This window comes from Lutra lutra, chromosome 5 (assembly GCF_902655055.1).
Source record: "Lutra lutra chromosome 5, mLutLut1.2, whole genome shotgun sequence".
NCBI lineage: Eukaryota > Metazoa > Chordata > Mammalia > Carnivora > Mustelidae > Lutra > Lutra lutra.
This window is the reverse complement of record NC_062282.1, coordinates 155,369,432-155,388,151: the sequence shown is the minus strand read 5'-3', so window position 1 is coordinate 155,388,151 and position 18,720 is coordinate 155,369,432. Positions and strand designations below refer to the sequence as shown.

The 18,720-nt window shown below is 40.9% G+C and overlaps 1 protein-coding gene across 1 annotated transcript; it reads left to right on the top strand.

The window, feature by feature from the left end:
• The first annotated feature begins 6,570 nt into the window (after positions 1-6,570).
• On the top strand, positions 6,571-11,376 carry LOC125100679 (heat shock cognate 71 kDa protein-like). The gene is made up of 2 exons (XM_047731035.1): positions 6,571-6,581; positions 9,166-11,376. The coding sequence occupies exon 2, from the start codon at positions 9,194-9,196 to the stop codon at positions 11,132-11,134; it is 1,941 nt and encodes a 646-aa protein (XP_047586991.1). The 5' UTR covers positions 6,571-6,581; positions 9,166-9,193; the 3' UTR covers positions 11,135-11,376.
• Positions 11,377-18,720: the final 7,344 nt, after the last annotated feature.

The following is an 18,720-nucleotide window of genomic DNA, read 5'->3' as shown; positions in this document are numbered from 1 at the left end:
GTAAAAATTTTCAAGTCTTAGTGACAAAGAAAAGATCCTGAAAGCAGCCCGGGAAAATAAGTCTGTAACGTACGATGGTAAAAATATTAGATTGACGGAAGAATTATCTACAGAGACCTGGCAGGTCAGAAAGAGCTGGCATGATATATTCAGAGCACTAACTGAGAAAAACATGCAGCCAAGAATACTATATCCAGCTAGGCTATCATTGAAAATAGAAGGAGAGATAAGAAGCTTCCAGGACAAACAAAATCTGAAAGAATTTGCAAACACCAAACCAGCTCTACAGGAAATATTGAAAGGGGTCCTCTAATCAAAGAGAGAGCCTAAAAGTAGTAGATCAGAAAGGAACAGAGACAATATACAGTAACAGTCACCTTACAGAAAATACAATGGCACTAAATTCATATCTCTCAATAGTTACCCTGAACGTTAATGGGCTAAATGCCCCAATCAAAAGACACAGGGTATCAGAATAGATAAAAAAACAAACAAACAAACAAACAAACAAACAAACATCTATATGTTGCCTACAAGAAACTCACCCTGCGAAGACAACTCCAGATTTAAAGTAAGGGGGTGGAAAAAAATTTACCATGCTAATGGACATCAGAAGAAAGCAGGAGTGGCAATCCTTATAGCAGATCAATTAGATTTTAAGCCAAAGACTATAATAAGAGATGAGGAAGGACACTATATCATACTCAAAGGATCTGTCCAACAAGATGATCTAACAATTTTAAATATCTATGCCCCTAACGTGGGAGCAGCCAACTATATAAACCAATTAATAACAAAATCAAAGAAACACATCAACAATAATACAATAATAGTAGGGAACTTTAACACCCCCCTCACTGAAATGGACAGATCATCCAGGCAAAAGATCAACAAGGAAATAAAAGCCTTGATTGACACAATGGACCAGATGGACATCACAGATATATTCAGAACATTTCATCCCAAAGCAACAGAATACACATTCTTCTCTAGTGCACATGAAACATTTTTCAGAATAGATCACATCCTTGGTCCTAAATCAGGACTCATCCAGTATCAAAAGATTGGGATCATTCCCTGCATAGTTTCAGACCACAATGCTCTGAAGGTAGAACTCAATGACAAGAGGAAATTTAGAAAGAACCCAAATACATGGAGACTAAACAGCATGCTTCTAAAGAATGAATTGGTCAACCAGGAAATTGAAGAAGAATTGAAAAAATTTATGGAAACAAGTGATAATTAAAACACAACTGTTCAAAATCTGTGGGACACAACAAAGGCAGTCCTGAGAGGGAAATATATAGCGTTAGAAGCCTTTCTCAAGAAACAAGATAGTTCTCAGGTACACAGCTAACCCTACACCTAAAGGAGCTGGAGAAAGAACAAGAAAGAAACCCTAAACCCAGCAGGAGAAGAGAAATCATAAAGATTAGAGCAGAAATCAATGAAATAGAAACCAAAAAAACAATAGAACAAATCAACAAAACTAGGAGCTGGTTCTTTGAAAGAATAAATAAGATTGATAAACCCCTGGCCAGACTTATCAAAAAGAAAGAGAAAGGACCCAAATAAATAAAATCATGAATGAAAGAGGAGAGATCACAACGAACACCAAAGAAATACAGACAATTATAAGAACATACTATGAGCAAATCTACGCCAACATATTTGACAATGTGGAAGAAATGGATGCATCCCTAGAGACATATAAACTACAACAACTGAACCAGGAAGAAATAGAAAACCTGAACAGACCCATAACTAGTAAGGAGATTGAAACAGTCATCAAAAATCTCCAAACAAACAAAAGCCCAGGGCCAGACGGCTTCCCAGGGGAATTCTACCAAACATTTAAAGAAGAACTAATTCCTATTCTCCTGAAACTGTTCCAAAAAATAGAAATGGAAGGAAAACTTCCAAACTCATTTTATGAGGCCAGCATCACCTTGATCCCAAAACCAGACAAGGATCCCAATAAAAAAGAGTACTACAGACCAATATCCTTGATGAATACAGATGCAAAAATTCTCGCCAAAATACTAGCCAATAGGATTCAACAGTACATTAAAAGGATTATTCACCACGACCAAGTGGGATTTATTCCAGGGCTGCAAGGTTGGTTCAACATCCACAAATCAATCAATGTGATACAACACATTAATTAAAAAAAGAACAAGAACCATATGATACTCCCAATAGAGGCTGAAAAAGCATTTGACAAAGTACAGCATCCCTTCCTGATCAAAACTCTTCAAAGTGTAGGGATAGAGGGCACATACCTCAATATTATCAAAGACATCTATGAAAAACCCACCGCAAATATCATTCTCAATGGAGAAAAACTGAAACCTTTTCTGCTAAGGTCAGGAACACGGAAGGGATGTCCATTATCACCACTGCTATTCAACATAGTACTAGAAGTCCTAGCCTCAGCAATCAGACAAAAAAAAAAAAAGGAAATTAAAGGTAGCCAAATTGGCAAAGAAGTCAAACTATCACTCTTTGCAGATGATATGATACTATATGTGGAAAACCCAAAAGACTCCACTCCAAAACTGCTAGAACTTGTACAGGAATTCAGTAAAGTGTCAGGATATGAAATCAATGCACAGAAATCAGTTGCATTTCTCTACACCAAAAACAAGACAGAAGAAAGAGAAATTAATGAGTCAAACCCATTTACAATTGCACCCAAAACTATGAGATACCTATAATAAACCTAGCCAAAGAGGCTAAGAATCTATACTCAAAAAACTATAAAGTACTCATGAGAGAAATTGAGGAAGACACAAAGAAATGGAAAAATGTCCCATGCTTCTGGATGGAAGAATAAATATTGTGAAAATGTCTATGCTACCTAAAGCAATCTACACATTTAATGCAATTCCTATCAAAATCCTATCCATTTTTTTCAAAGAAATGGAACAAATAATCCTAAAATTTATATGGAACCAGAAAAGACCTCAAATAGCCAAAGGAATATTGAAAAAGAAAGCCAAAGTTGGTGGCATCACAATTCTGGACTTCAAGCTCTATTCCAAAGCTGTCATCATCAAGACAGCATAGTACTGGCACAAAAACAGACACATAGATCAATGGAACAGAATAGAGAGCCCAGAAATAGACCCTCAACTCTATGGTCAACTCATCTTCGACAAAGCAGGAAAGAATGTCCAATGGAAAAAAGACAGCCTCTTCAATAAATGGTGTTGGGAAAATTGGATAGCCACATGCAGAAAAATGAAATTGGACCATTTCCTTACACCACACACGAAAATAGACTCAAAATGGATGAAGGCCCTCAATGTGAGAAAGGAATCCATCAAAATCCTTGTGGAGAATACAGGCAGCAACCTCTTCGACCTCAGCCACAGCAACATCTTCCTAGGAACATCTCCAAAGGCAAGGGAAGCAAGGGCAGAAATGAGCTATTGGGATTTCATCAAGATCAAAAGCTTTTGCACAGCAAAGAGAACAGTTAACAAAACCAAAAGACAACTGACAGAATGGGAGAAGATATTTGCAAATGACACATCAGATAAAGGGCTAGTGTCCAAAATTTATAAAGAGCTTAGCAAACTCAACACCCAAAGAACAAAGAATCCAATCAAGAAATGGGCAGAGGACATGAACAGACATTTCTGCAAAGAAGACATCCAGATGGCCAACAGACACATGAAAAAGTGCTCCATATCACTCGGCATCAGGGAAATATAAATCAAAACCACAATGAGATACCACCTCACACCAGCCAGAATGGCTAAAATTATCAAGTCAGGAAACGACAGATGCTGGTGAGGATGCGGAGAAAGGGGAACCCTCCTACACTGTTGGTGGGAATGCAAGCTGGTGTAACCATTCTGGAAAACAGCATGGAGGTTCCTCAAAATGTTGAAAATAGAACTACCCTATGACCCAGCAATTGCACCATTGGGTATCTACCCTAGAGATACAAACGTAGTGATCCGAAGGGGCACGTGCACCTGAATGTTTATAGCAGCAATGTCTACAATAGCCAAACTATGGAAAGAACCTAGATGTCCATCAACAGACAAATGGATAAAGAAGAGGTGGTATATATACACAATGAAATACTATGCAGCCATCAAAAGAAATGAAATCTTGCCATTTGTGACGACGTGGATGGAACTAGAGGGTATCATGCTTAGCGAAATAAGTCAATCAGATAAAGACAACTATCATATGATCTCCCTTATATGTGGACATGGAGATGCAACATGGGGGGTTAAGGGGGTAGGAGAAGAATAAATGAAACAAGATGGGATTGGGAAGGAGACAAACCATAAGTGACTCTTAATCTCACAAAATAAACTGAGGGTTGCTGGGTGTTGGTGTGTTGGGAGAGGGGGGGTGGGGTTCTGGACATTGAGGAGGGTATGTACTATGGTGAGTGCTGTGAAGTGTGTAAACCTGGAGAGTCACAGACCTGTACCCCTGGGGATAAAAATATATTATATACTTATAAAAAATTTTTTAAAAATTCTATATAAAAAATGAGCCAGAATAGTGGGAACGAATTAAAAATAAAAGTTGTCCTATGAAGTAGTGGTGGTTGTTCTCTTGTCATCTTTTTTTTTTTTTTCTTTCCTGTTTGGTTTTCTGGGGGAGGGGCCTGCCACATGGGTTTTCAGCCAATGATGTTCTCTGAGTTAAGTCCTCCCACCCCCCTCAAGGGGGTGGGCTCTGAGGAAACCATTTTTTTCAGGCTTTTGTTCTCTGGAGGTTTTTATGTTTGTTCACTTATTTTTTTCCCTCTCTCGCCTTGACTGCTTTTGATGTTTTTGTAGGTTTAGAGGAAAGCAAACTGCACCCTGACCTCCCTCTCATAGAGAAGCCTCAGTCTGGCTGCAGAGCCCAAATAAATTCCCCCTTGGCCACTGGCAGAGCAGGTTCCAAGTCGCGGTCCCTGGGGATGCAGGAGTTTTTGCTTGTACCCAAAACCAGGGCAGTGGCGGCTGTCTGGGCAGCTCCAGACCGCCAGAGAGGTTCCAAGCAGTGATTACACACTGAGATTTTCCCACTGGCCCGGCTGGGAGTGCCTGGTCTTTCTGGGTCTGAGAGCACCGTCTGGTGCCTGTGCACACGTCTCTCAGGGGAGGGCTCAGGGCGTGACTCGGATTCTGATAGCAGGGCATGGCACTCGCATGGGGACTGCAAAAAGGCTGTGCTTCTGCTGGCTGGCAAGGCTCCCAGCCCCTCACGGGAGCCTGACCCCATGTGCTCTCAGGCGCGCTGGTGGCTCAGGGACCAAGACCTGGTTTCTCCACCACAGTCTCTCTGGCTCTGTGCCAGGGGTGGCTGTCCTGGGTCTGGGGACTTAAGCCCCTGTTCCCTGCCACCCTGATTCCCACAATTTCCCCCCGTGATCCTTTGCTCTTTTTGAGTGCTTTCTACCAGACTCCAAGTTAATGGTGCTCCCCAGATGCAGGGTACTTCAATCGTATTAGTGGTATTATTTTCCAATGGGTCACCTCTGGTGGCTCCCTCCCCCTTTTGTTTAGCTTCTGATAGCAGTCCGACGATCCCACTCTGCTTTACCTGACCACTGGTGTCTTCTGCTCCTGTAGAGATCCAGACGTGTATAATTCTGATCTCAGGCTGATTTCTTGGGTGATCAGAGTTCTTTGGAAGGTAATCAACTCACTTTAGGGTACAGGTTGAAAGGGAGCCTTCTCCTACTTCCCTGCCGTCTTGTCCCCCAGGATTTTGTTTGTTTGAGAAACTATTTATCTCTCTTTTTATTTGTATGGTAGCCTTGCTGAATATAATATTTTTAACTGCAGATTTTCCCCTTTCAATACTTGGCTTGTATTATACCCTTCCTTTCTGACTTGGAAAGTTCTTGATGAAAACTCTGTTGATAACCTTATGATGGTTCCTTTGTATGTAATTGTCCTGTTTTTTTCTTCTTGCTTTTAACTATGTTTTTTTTTTTTTTCTTTTTTACACCATTTGGAATATTGTGTGTCTTAGTGTGGTCCTCCTTTGACTGAATTTGTTGGGGGATCTCTCTGTCTCCTGGATCTTGAGATCTGTTTCCTTCCCCTGGTTAGGGAAATTTTCAGCTATTTTTTCTTCAATTTACATCTTTCCCTTTATTCTTCTTCTGGGATCCCTGTAATGAAAATGTTATTAAGCCTGGTGGAGCCACTGAGTTCTTAAGACTATTTTCAATTTGCATATTTTCCCTCTCATTTGCTAAGCATGGTTGTTTTCCATGACCCTGTCTTCCAGGCAGTTAACTCATTTTCCACTTCAATTTTCCTCCTATTTATTCCATTGTTGTTATTTTTTATTCCATTTTCATTTATTTTTTGTATTTATTTCTAATCAATCCTTTGTTATCTCTCTGTTAAAAGTCTCAGTAATGGGGCCCCTGGGTGGCTCAGTCAGTTAAGCATCAGCCTTTGGCTCAGGCCATGATCTCAGGATCCTGGGATTGAGTCCCATGTCAGTGGGGAGTCTGTTTCTCCTTCTTCCTCTGCCCTCCCCTCTCCCCACTCATGCTCTCCCTCTCTCAAATTAATTAATAAAAATGTTAAAAAAATTGTCCTCCAGTCCCATCCATGTTGATGCAAAAGTTGGATATTTATCCTTTATGATGGCTGAGTAATATTCCATTGTGTATATGGACCATATCTTCTTTATCCATTCATCTGTTTAAGGACGTCTCAGAGGAGGTTAGGCTAAGTGAAATAAATCAAACATAGAAAGTCAATTATTATATGGTTTCACTTATTTGTGGAGCATAAGGAATAACATGGAGGACATTAGGGAGGGAAGGGGGAAAATGAAGGTGGGGGAATTGGAGTGGTAGATGAACCATGAGAGACTATGGACTCTGGGAAACAAACCGAGTGGTTTAGAGGCGAGGGTGGCAAGGAGATGGATGAACCTGGTCATGTGTATTAAGGAAGGGATGGATTGCATGGAACACTGAGCGTTATCTGCAAACAATGAATCTTGGAACACTACATCAAAAACTAATGATGTACTATATGGTGACTAAAATAGCTTAATAATAAAATCTCAGTAATGTCCTGCACTCTTTTCTCAAGTAAAAGCACCTTTATTATCATTACTTTAAATTCTCTATCATGTATGTTACTTATGTCTTTTGTTTACGTGTCTTGCTGTGGTTTTGTCCTGTTCTTTCATTTAGGACATATTTTTCTATCTCCTTATTTTACCTATCTCTGTGTCTGTTTCTATGTTTTAGGAAAATCAGCTACGTCTTTTATTCTTGGTGGTAATGGTGAAGAACAAGTCTTGTAACTCCCTGCAGTGCAGTGTCTTTCGATCCCCAGGACCTGTTGCTTCATGGAGTGTTTCCCTCTGTGTCTTGTGTGTGCTCTGCCTTGAGTCCTGTTCCCTTTTTCCCTTGGTCTAGTTGTCTGGAGAGACTCTCATTGCCTATTTTGGGCAGTGTTTTGTCCCTGGCTCTGTGGGACATGGTTTAAGAGTATGTGAAGTGATCTGCTTGTGAAATGAGACTGCCAGAACTCAGATTCAGCAAAAGCTGTGGTTTGGGAGACAACATGTTGATTGGGTTTGTGCTGTTCGTCTGGGGAAGGGGCAAAGAGCACAGGAGAGGTAGGTGTGACTGGGACAGGTGGATCTGCCTAGGTGGCTCAAGGTAGGGCTTAGTGTTGTGCTGGCCTAGTTCCTACAGATGGCTGTGTGCTTATGCTGGACAGTGTGGTTAGAAAAGACTTGGACTCTAAGAAACAAACTGAAGGTTTTGGAGGGGAGGATGGTGGGAGTTTGGGTGAGCCTGGTGGTGGGTATTAAGGAGGCACGAATTGCATGGAGCACTGGGTGTGGTACAAAATCAATGAATCTAGGAACAATTAAAAAAAATAAACTTAAAAAAATAGTGCCTTCCACCACCTTTGTTCCTGCAGAGGTGTTCCAGGGATACCTGCCTCTCTGGGACCTGCTGTGAAATGAGTAAATCATTCTCCCTCCTATATTCAACTAGAGTTTTTCAAACTGCTGTTTATCTGCTGTATCTCCATAGACTGTTTGTCCTGCTGCCTCTTTTAGGGCAGGGACCACTTCCTAATTCCCTCTGGACTCTCCCAGAGCTGAGCCTACTTATTTTTAAAATTTCAGACTTTAAGTCATACTGGTTGTAAGAACCCAGGAAATTTGGCCCTACTCATTTTCCAACCCAAATATTATGAGATTTATCTTCCTCTGAAGGCTCCCTCAGTGTAAAAATATGGTTTTAGCATTTCCCACCATCAGCTCCCTCCTTATCAGGCACATTTGGGATCTGTTTCAATCCCAAAGCAAATCTTTGCCCTTCCTAACTTTTTTTTATATGGCCTTTTCTCTATCTTTTATAGTGAAATTAGTTGTTCCAGTATTTGGATCATTTTCTGGGTTATCTATGCTGATGTAAGTGATATCTATTTGTATCCATAGAAAAGGGTGAGATTAAGGTCATTCTGCTCTGCTATTTTCCCAGCTTCCTCTTGCCAGAAAATTCTTGCTGCAGCTATAAAACATTGCAGCTTAGTGTTATTTTATGAAAAGGGCAAGGTAGTTTCAGTATGTGTGTATGAAACCATGGCAGAGTCATTGTTGGGATACTGGGTATAGATTAACATGATACTCTTGTTAACTCTGGTCCAGTACTAAACTGAGCTCAAGAGTAGAAACAGTTATGCAAGAAAAAAATGTTTGTGTGAAGGTAAGGTTTAGGTACTGATATGCAAAGAAATAGAAGATGTATGAAATACTTCAACAGTATTTATTATAATCTATACATGGAAATATAGACACAAATTGACTAAGTTAATATTTCCAACAAAGAAATACTGAAGTTTGGTTAATTTATTTTAGTGTTTCTCCAAACATTGTATAAACAGACAAAAACAATGCTTATAATCCTCAGAGAAAGTTCTTCAGAGAATAGGGGAGAAAAATAACTCCAAATGATTATTTATTTCATTATATTAGGCCAGTAGGCCCATGTGATTGAAACCAAGTAAGAATAGTATAAAAATGTTATCAAAGGCACTGGGTGTGGTGCATAAACAACAAATTCTAGAACACTGAAAATAAATTTTAAAAATAAATAAAACAGGGTCTCATTGAACACGGGGCTACATCTTTGGATTGCTGTCTTCTCAGCCTGAGCCAGGCCCACACATAAGCAACCATGTCTAAGGGACCTGCAGTTGGCATTGATCTTGGCACCACCTACTCCTGCGTGGGTGTCTTCCAGCACGGGAAAGTGGAAATAATTGCCAACGATCAGGGAAACCGGACCACCCCAAGTTATGTTGCCTTCACGGACACCAAACGATTGATCGGTGATGCTGCGAAGAACCAAGTTGCGATGAACCCCACCAACACAGTTTTTGATGCCAAACGCCTGATTGGACGGAGATTTGATGATGCTGTTGTCCAGTCTGATATGAAGCATTGGCCTTTCATGGTGGTGAATGATGCTGGCAGGCCCAAGGTCCAAGTAGAATACAAGGGAGAGACAAAAAACTTTTATCCAGAGGAGGTGTCTTCTATGGTTTTGACGAAAATGAAGGAAATCGCAGAGGCTTATCTTGGGAAGACCGTTACCAATGCAGTTGTCACAGTACCTGCGTATTTCAATGATTCTCAGCGTCAGGCTACCAAAGATGCTGGAACTATTGCTGGTCTCAATGTGTTTCGCATCATCAATGAGCCAACTGCTGCTGCTATTGCTTATGGCCTAGACAAGAAAGTCAGAGCTGAAAGGAATGTGCTGATCTTTGACTTGGGAGGCGGCACTTTCGATGTGTCCATCCTTACTATTGAAGATGGGATCTTTGAGGTTAAGTCCACAGCTGGAGACACCAACTTAGGTGGAGAAGATTTTGACAACCGAATGGTCAACCATTTTATTGCAGAGTTCAAGCGCAAACATAAGAAAGATATCAGTGAAAACAAGAGGGCAGTTCGTCGCCTCCGTACTGCTTGTGAACGTGCTAAGCGTACACTTTCCTCCAGCACCCAGGCCAGTATCGAGATTGATTCTCTGTTTGAAGGAATCGACTTCTATACCTCTATCACTCGTGCCCGGTTTGAAGAATTAAATGCTGACCTGTTCCGTGGCACCCTGGACCCTGTAGAGAAAGCCCTTCGAGATGCCAAGTTAGACAAGTCTCAGATCCACGATATTGTCCTGGTGGGTGGTTCTACCCGTATCCCCAAAATTCAGAAACTTCTCCAAGATTTCTTCAATGGAAAAGAACTGAATAAGAGCATCAACCCTGACGAGGCTGTTGCTTATGGTGCAGCTGTCCAAGCAGCTATCCTTTCTGGAGACAAATCTGAAAATGTTCAAGATTTACTGCTGTTGGATGTCACTCCACTTTCTCTTGGCATTGAAACTGCTGGAGGAGTTATGACTGTTCTCATCAAGCGTAATACTACCATTCCTACCAAACAGACACAGACCTTCACTACCTACTCGGACAACCAGCCTGGTGTGCTTATTCAGGTGTATGAAGGTGAGCATGCCATGACCAAGGACAACAACCTACTTGGAAAGTTTGAACTCACAGGCATACCTCCTGTTCCTTGTGGTGTCCCTCAGATTGAGGTTACTTTCGATATTGATGCTAATGGTATCCTCAATGTCTCTGCCATGGATAAGAGCACAGGAAAAGAGAACAAGATTACCATCACTAATGACAAGGGCCGCTTGAGCAAGGAAGATATTGAGCGCATGGTCCAGGAAGCTGAGAAGTACAAAGCTGAAGATGAGAAACAGCGGGACAAGGTGTCTTCCAAGAATTCACTTGAGTCTTACGCATTCAACATGAAAGCAACTGTTGAAGATGAAAAACTTCAGGGCAAGATAAATGATGAAGACAAACAGAAGATTCTTGACAAGTGCAATGAAATCATCAACTGGCTTGATAAGAACCAGACTGCAGAGAAGGAAGAATTTGAACACCAGCAGAAAGAGTTGGAGAAAGTCTGCAACCCCATCATCACCAAGCTGTACCAGAGTGCAGGGGGCATGCCAGGAGGAATGCCTGGAGGCTTCCCTGGTGGTGGAGCTCCTCCCTCTGGTGGAGCCTCCTCTGGGCCCACCATTGAAGAGGTTGACTAAACCAACCTGAGAATAATTAGGTTGAGCATTGTTCCACACACAATATTCAAAGGACCCAAATTTGTAGCAAATTCCATGGCAGTTGTAATGTTGAGCTGCTATAGCAAAAAAACTGGGCATTCTTGATACTTGAATATGGAATATGTGCACAGGGAAAGGAAATAAACATTGCACTTTATAAACACTGTATTGTTAAGTGGAAAATGCAATGTCTTAAATAAAACTGTATTTAAAATTGGCACCATAAAATAAATAAATAAATAAATAAATAAAACATTTAAAAAATGTTATCAAAGTGTAATTGCACTCATGAAAATCGAAGCAAATATTTCACAAAATTTAGCAATTGGATCCTGCAACAAAAATTATATATTACTGAGGACATAAAGAAGATGGCAGGGAGTGGCAGGCTGAGACTACTTCGGGTAGCGGGAGATCAGCTAAATGGCTTATCTGAAGATTGCAAACACCTACAAATCCAACGGGAGATTGAAGAGAAGAAGAACAGCAATTCCAGAAACGGAAAATCAACCACTTTCTGCAAGGTAGGACTGGCGGAGAAGTGAATCCAAAGCGACGGGAAGATAGACCGCGGGGGGAGGGGCCGGCTCCCAGCGAGCGGCGGAGCAATGGAGCAAAATCAGGACTTTTAAAAGTCTGTTCCGCTGAGGGACATCGCTCCAGAGGCTTAACTGGAAGCCCAGGCGGGGTCAGCGCGGCCTCAGGTCCCGCAGGGTTGCAGAAGGATTGGGGGTGTCTGAGTGTCGCGGAGCTTGCCGGTGTTGGAACGGGGAGGCCGGCTGCAGAGACAGAGCCAAGGAGTGACTCTCAGCTCGGGTTTGCCTTGAACCGGTCGCAGGCTCGGTCAGCTCGGAGCGTGGCCGGAGGCCAAAGTGGCGGGAGTCATTGGGCGCTGTTCTCTGGGGGCGCACTGAGGAGTGGGGCCCTGGGCTCTTGGCTCCTCCGGGCCGGAGACCGGGAGGCCACCATCTTTATTCCCGTCCTCCGGAACTCTACGGAAAGCGCTCAGGGAACAAAAGCTCCCGAAAGCGAACCCCAGCGGATTACTCAGCATGGCCCCGGGTAAGGGCGGTGCAACTCCGCCTGGGGCAAAGACGCTTGAGAATCACTACAACAGGCCCCTCCCCCAGAAGATCAACGGGAAACCCAGCCAGGACCAAGTTCACCTACCAAGGAGAGTGGCGGAATTCCAGAGGAGAAGAAAGCAAAGCACGGAACTCATGGCTTTCTCCCCATGATTTTTTACTTGCAGTTAATTTAATTTTTTTTTCTTTTTCAATTTTTTTTCTTTTTCTCTTCTTCTGCTGAATTTTTTTTAACTTTTACCGTTTTCTTTTTTTAACGTTTTTTAAATAGTTTATCTAATATATATATTCATTTCCTCTTTTTATATTTTTTCTTTATTGGCTTTCTTTTTTTTAATAATAGTTTCTTTTTTTTTTTCCTTTCTTTCTTTCTGAACCCCTTTTTATCCCCTTTCTCCCCCCTCACAATTCAGGATCTCTTCTGATTTGGCTAAAGCATATTTTCCTGGGGTTGTTGCCACCCTTTTAGTATTTTACTTGCTCCTTCATAAACTCTTATCTGGACAAAATGACAAGGCGGAAAAATTCACAACAAAAAAAAGAACAAGAGGCAGTACCAAAGGCTAGGGACCTAATCAATACAGACATTGGTAATATGTCAGATCTAGAGTTCAGAATGACGATTCTCAAGGTTCTAGCCGGGATTGAAAAAGGCATGGAAGATATTAAAGCAACCCTCTCAGGAGATATAAAAGCCCTTTCTGGAGAAATAAAAGAACTAAAATCTAACCAAGTTGAAATAAAAAAAGCTATTAATGAGGTGCAATCAAAAATGGAGGCTCTCACTTCTAGGATAAATGAGGCAGAAGAAAGAATTAGCGATATAGAAGACCAAATGACAGAGAATAAAGAAGCTGAGCAAAAGAGGGACAAACAGCTACTGGACCACGAGGGGAGAATTCGAAAGATAAGTGACACCATAAGACGAAACAACATTAGAATAATTGGGATTCCAGAAGAAGAGGAAACAGAGAGGGGAGCAGAAGGTATATTGGAGAGAATTATTGGAGAGAATTTCCCCAATATGGCAAAGGGAACAAGCATCAAAATCCAGGAGGTTCAGAGAACCCCCCTCAAAATCAATAAGAATAGGTCCACACCCCATCACCTAATAGTAAAATTGACAAGTCTCAGTGACAAAGAAAAGATCCTGAAAGCAGCCCGGGAAAATAAGTCTGTAACGTACGATGGTAAAAATATTAGATTGGCAGCAGACTTATCCACAGAGACCTGGCAGGCCAGAAAGAGCTGGCATGATATATTCAGAGTACTAAATGAGAAAAACATGCAGCCAAGAATACTATATCCAGCTAGGCTATCATTGAAAATAGAAGGAGAGATTAAAAGCTTCCAGGACAAACAAAAACTGAAAGAATTTGCAAATACCAAACCAGCTCCACAGGAAATATTGAAAGGGGTCCTCTAAGCAAAGAGAGACCGTAAAAGTAGTAGATAAGAAAGAAACAGAGACAATATACAATAACAGTCACCTTACAGGCAATACAATGGCACTAAATTCATATCTCTCAATACTTACCCTGAATGTTAATGGGCTAAATGCCCCAATCAAAAGACACAGGGTATCAGAATGGATAAAAAAACAAAACCCATCTATATGTTGCCTACAAGAAACTCATCTTAAACCCGAAGACACCTCCAGGTTTAAAGTGAGGGGGTGGAAAAGAATTTACCATGCTAATGGACATCAGAAGAAAGCAGGAGTGGCAATCCTTATAGCAGATCAATTAGATTTTAAGCCAAAGACTATAATAAGAGATGAGGAAGGACACTATATCATACTCAAAGGAACTGTCCAACAAGAAGATCTAACAATTTTAAATATCTATGCCCCTAACGTGGGAGCAGCCAACTATATAAACCAATTAATAACAAAATCAAAGAAACACATCGACAAGAATACAATAATAGTAGGGGATTTTAACACTCCCCTCACTGAAATGGACAGATCATCCAAGCAAAAGATCAACAAGGAAATCAAGGCCTTAAATGACACACTGGACCAGATGGACATCACAGATATATTCAGAACATTTCAACCCAAAGCAACAGAATACACATTCTTCTCTAGTGCACATGGAACATTCTCCAGAATAGATCACATTCTTGGTCCTAAATCAAGTCTCAACCGTTATCAAAAGATTGGGATCATTCCCTGCATATTTTCAGACCACAATGCTCTAAAGCTAGAACTCAATCGCAAGAGGAAATTTGGAAAGAACCCAAATACATGGAGACTAAACAGCATCCTTCTAAAGAATGAATGGGTCAACCAGGAAATTAAAGAAGAATTGAAAAATTTATGGAAACAAATGATAATGAAAACACAACGGTTCAGAATTTGTGGGACACAACAAAGGCAGTCCTGAGAGGAAAATATATAGCGGTACAAGCCTTTCTCAAGAAACAAGATAGTTCTCAGGTACACAACCTAAGCCTATACCTAAAGGAGCTGGAGAAAGAACAAGAAAGAAACCCTAAACCCAGCAGGAGAAGAGAAATCATAAAGATCAGAGCAGAAATCAATGAAATAGAAACCAAAAAAACAATAGAACAAATCAACGAAACGAGGAGCTGGTTCTTTGAAAGAATAAATAAAATTGATAAACCCCTGGCCAGACTTATCAAAAAGAAAAGAGAAAGGACCCAAATAAATAAAATCATGAATGAAAGAGGAGAGATCACAACGAACACCAAAGAAATACAGACAATTATAAGAACATACTATGAGCAACACTACGCCAACAAATTTGACAATCTGGAAGAAATGGATGCATTCCTAGAGACATATAAACTACAACAACTGAACCAGGAAGAAATAGAAAGCCTGAACAGACCCATAACCAGTAAGGAGATTGAAACAGTCATCAAAAATCTCCAAACAAACAAAAGCCCGGGGCCAGACGGCTTCCTGGGGGAATTCTACCAAACATTTAAAGATGAACTAATTCCTATTCTCCTGAAACTGTTCCAAAAAATAGAAATGGAAGGAAAACTTCCAAACTCATTTTAGGAGGCCAGCATCACCTTGATCCCAAAACCAGACAAGGATCCCAACAAAAAAGAGAACTACAGACCAATATCCTTGATGAACACAGATGCAAAAATTCTCGCCAAAATACTAGCCAATAGGATTCAACAGTACATTAAAAGGATTATTCACCACGACCAAGTGGGATTTATTCCAGGGCTGCAAGGCTGGTTCAACATCCGCAAATCAATCAATGTGATACAACACATTAATAAAAGAAAGAACAAGAACCATATGATACTCTCCATAGATGCTGAAAAAGCATTTGACAAAATACAGCATCCCTTCCTGATCAAAACTCTTCAAAGTGTAGGGATAGACGGCACATACCTCAATATTATCAAAGCCATCTATGAAAAACCCACCACAAATATCATTCTCAATGGAGAAAAACTGAAAGCTTTTCCGCTAAGGTCAGGAACACGGCAGGGATGTCCATTATCACCACTGCTATTCAACATAGTACTAGAAGTCCTAGCCTCAGCAATCAGACAACAAAAGGAAATTAAAGGCATCCAAATCGGCAAAGAAGAAGTCAAACTATCACTCTTTGCAGATGATATGATACTATATGTGGAAAACCCAAAAGACTCCACTCCAAAACTGCTAGAACTTGTACAGGAATTCAGTAAAGTGTCAGGATATAAAATCAATGCACAGAAATCAGTTGCATTTCTCTACACCAACAACAAGACAGAAGAAAGAGAAATTAAGGAGTCCATCCCATTTACAATTGCACCCAAAACTATAAGATACCTAGGAATCAACCTAACCAAAGAGACTAAGAATCTATACTCAGAAAACTATAAAGTACTCATGAAAGAAATTGAGGAAGACACAAAGAAATGGAAAAATGTTCCATGCTCCTGGATTGGAAGAATAAATATTGTGAAAATGTCTATGCTACCTAAAGCAATCTACACATTTAATGCAATTCCTATCAAAGTACCATCCATTTTTTTCAAAGAAATGGAACAAATCATCCTAAAATTTATATGGAACCAGAAAGACCTCGAATAGCCAAAGGAATATTGAAAAAGAAAGCCAAAGTTGGTGGCATCACAATTCCGGACTTCAAGCTCTATTACAAAGCTGTGATCATCAAGACAGCATGGTACTGGCACAAAAACAGACACATAGATCAATGGAACAGAATAGAGAGCCCAGAAATGGACCCTCAACTCTATGGTCAACTCATCTTCGACAAAGCAGGAAAGAATGTCCAATGGAAAAAAGACAGCCTCTTCAATAAATGGTGTTGGGAAAATTGGACAGCCACATGCAGAAAAATGAAATTGGATCATTTCCTTACACCACACACGAAAATAGACTCAAAATGGATGAAGGATCTCAATGTGAGAAAGGAATCCATCAAAATCCTCGAGGAGAACACAGGCAGCAACCTCTTCCACGTCAGCCGCAGCAACATCTTACTAGGAACATCACCAAAGGCAAGGGAAGCAAGGGCAAAAATGAACTATTGGGATTTTATCAAGATCCAAAGCTTTTGCACAGCAAAGGAAACAGTTAAAAAAACCAAAAGACAACTGACAGAATGGGAGAAGATATTTGCAAATGACATATCAGATAAAGGGCTAGTGTCCAAAATCTATAAAGAACTTAGCAAACTCAACACCCAAAGAACAAATAATCCAATCAAGAAATGGGCAGAGGACATGAACAGACATCTCTGCAAAGAAGACATCCAGATGGCCAACAGACACATGAAAAAGTGCTCCATATCACTCGGCATCAGGGAAATACAAATCAAAACCACCATGAGATATCACCTCACACCAGTCAGAATGGCTACAATTAACAAGTCAGGAAATGACAGATGCTGGCGAGGATGCGGAGAAAGGGGAACCCTCCTACACTGTTGGTGGGAATGCAAGCTGGTGCAACCACTCTGGAAAACAGCATGGAGGTTCCTCAAAATGTTGAAAATAGAACTACCCTATGACCCTGCAATTGCACTGCTGGGTATTTACCCTAAAGATACAAACATAGTGATCCGAAGGGGCACATGCACCCGAATGTTTATAGCAGCAATGTCTACAATAGCCAAACTATGGAAAGAACCTAGATGTCCATCTACAGACGAATGGATAAAGAAGATGTGGTATATATACACAATGGAATACTATGCAGCCATCAAAAGAAATGAAATCTTGCCATTTGTGATGACGTGGATGGAACTAGAGGGTATCATGCTTAGTGAAATAAGTCAATCGGAGAAAGACAACTATCATATGATCTCCCTGATATGAGGGAGAGGGGATGCAACATGGGGGGTTGAGGGGGTAGGAGAAGAGTAAATGAAACAAGATGGGATTGGGAGGGAGACAAACCATAAGTGACTCTTAATCTCACAAAACAAACTGAGGGTTGATGGGGGGAGGGGGTTGGGAGAGGGGGTGGGGTTATGGATATCGGGGAGGGTATGTGCTATGGTGAGTGTTGTGAAGTGTGTAAACCTGGCGATTCGCAGACCTGTACCCCTGGGGATAAAAATATATGTTTATAAAGCTGTAAAAAAAAAAAAAAAAAGAGAGAAAGAAAGAAAGGATGAATCCCCAAGTTTTGTAGCAACATGGACGGGACTGGAAGAGATTATGTTGAGTGAAATAAGTCTAGCAGAGAGAGTCAATTATCATATGGTTTCACTTATTTGTGGAGCATAACAAATAGCATGGAGGACAAGGGGAGATGGAGAGGAGAGGTGAGTTGAGGGAAATTGGAAGGGGAGGTGAACCATGAGAGACTATGGACTCTGAAAAATGATCTGGGAATTTTGAAGGGGTGGGGGGTGGGAGGTTGGGGGCACCAGGTGGTGGGTATTGTGGAGGGCACAGATTGCATGGAGCACTGGGTGTGGTGCAAAAATTAATGAATACTGTTATGCTGAAAAAATAAAAAAATTAAAAAAAATTATATATTACTAAGTAGGCTTAATGTATGATGAGTTGGTTTAATTTTTTTAAAGATTTTATTTATTTATTTGACAGAGAGAAAGAGGGTACACAAGCAGGGGAAGTGGAAGAGGGAGAAGCAGGCACCTTGCTAAGTAGGCAGCCCAATGCAGGGCTTGATCCCAGGACCCTGGGATCATGACCTGAGGTGAAGGCAGACGATTAACGACTGAGCCACCCAGGCAGGCCGAGTTGGTTCAATTAAAAAAAAAATTATAAGACTGTAATTCACTGCCCTAAAATTATGAGGTAAAATAAAACATGATAATAGCAATTGATGAAAATTCAATCAGCTTCTAACCTGCCATTTAAAATTTTTTTAATATATTTTTAAAATTTTTTAAAGATTTTATTTATTTATTTGACAGAGAGAGATCACAAGCAGGCAGAGAGGCAGGCAGAGAGAGAGGAGGAAGCAGGTTCTCTGCTAAGCAGAGAGCCCGATGCGGGGCTCGATCC

What these genes read in the sequence shown, in the direction of transcription:
- LOC125100679 (XM_047731035.1), top strand. Translation starts at nt 9,194, where the DNA reads ATGTCTAAGGGACCTGCAGTTGGCATTGATCTTGGCACCACCTACTCC.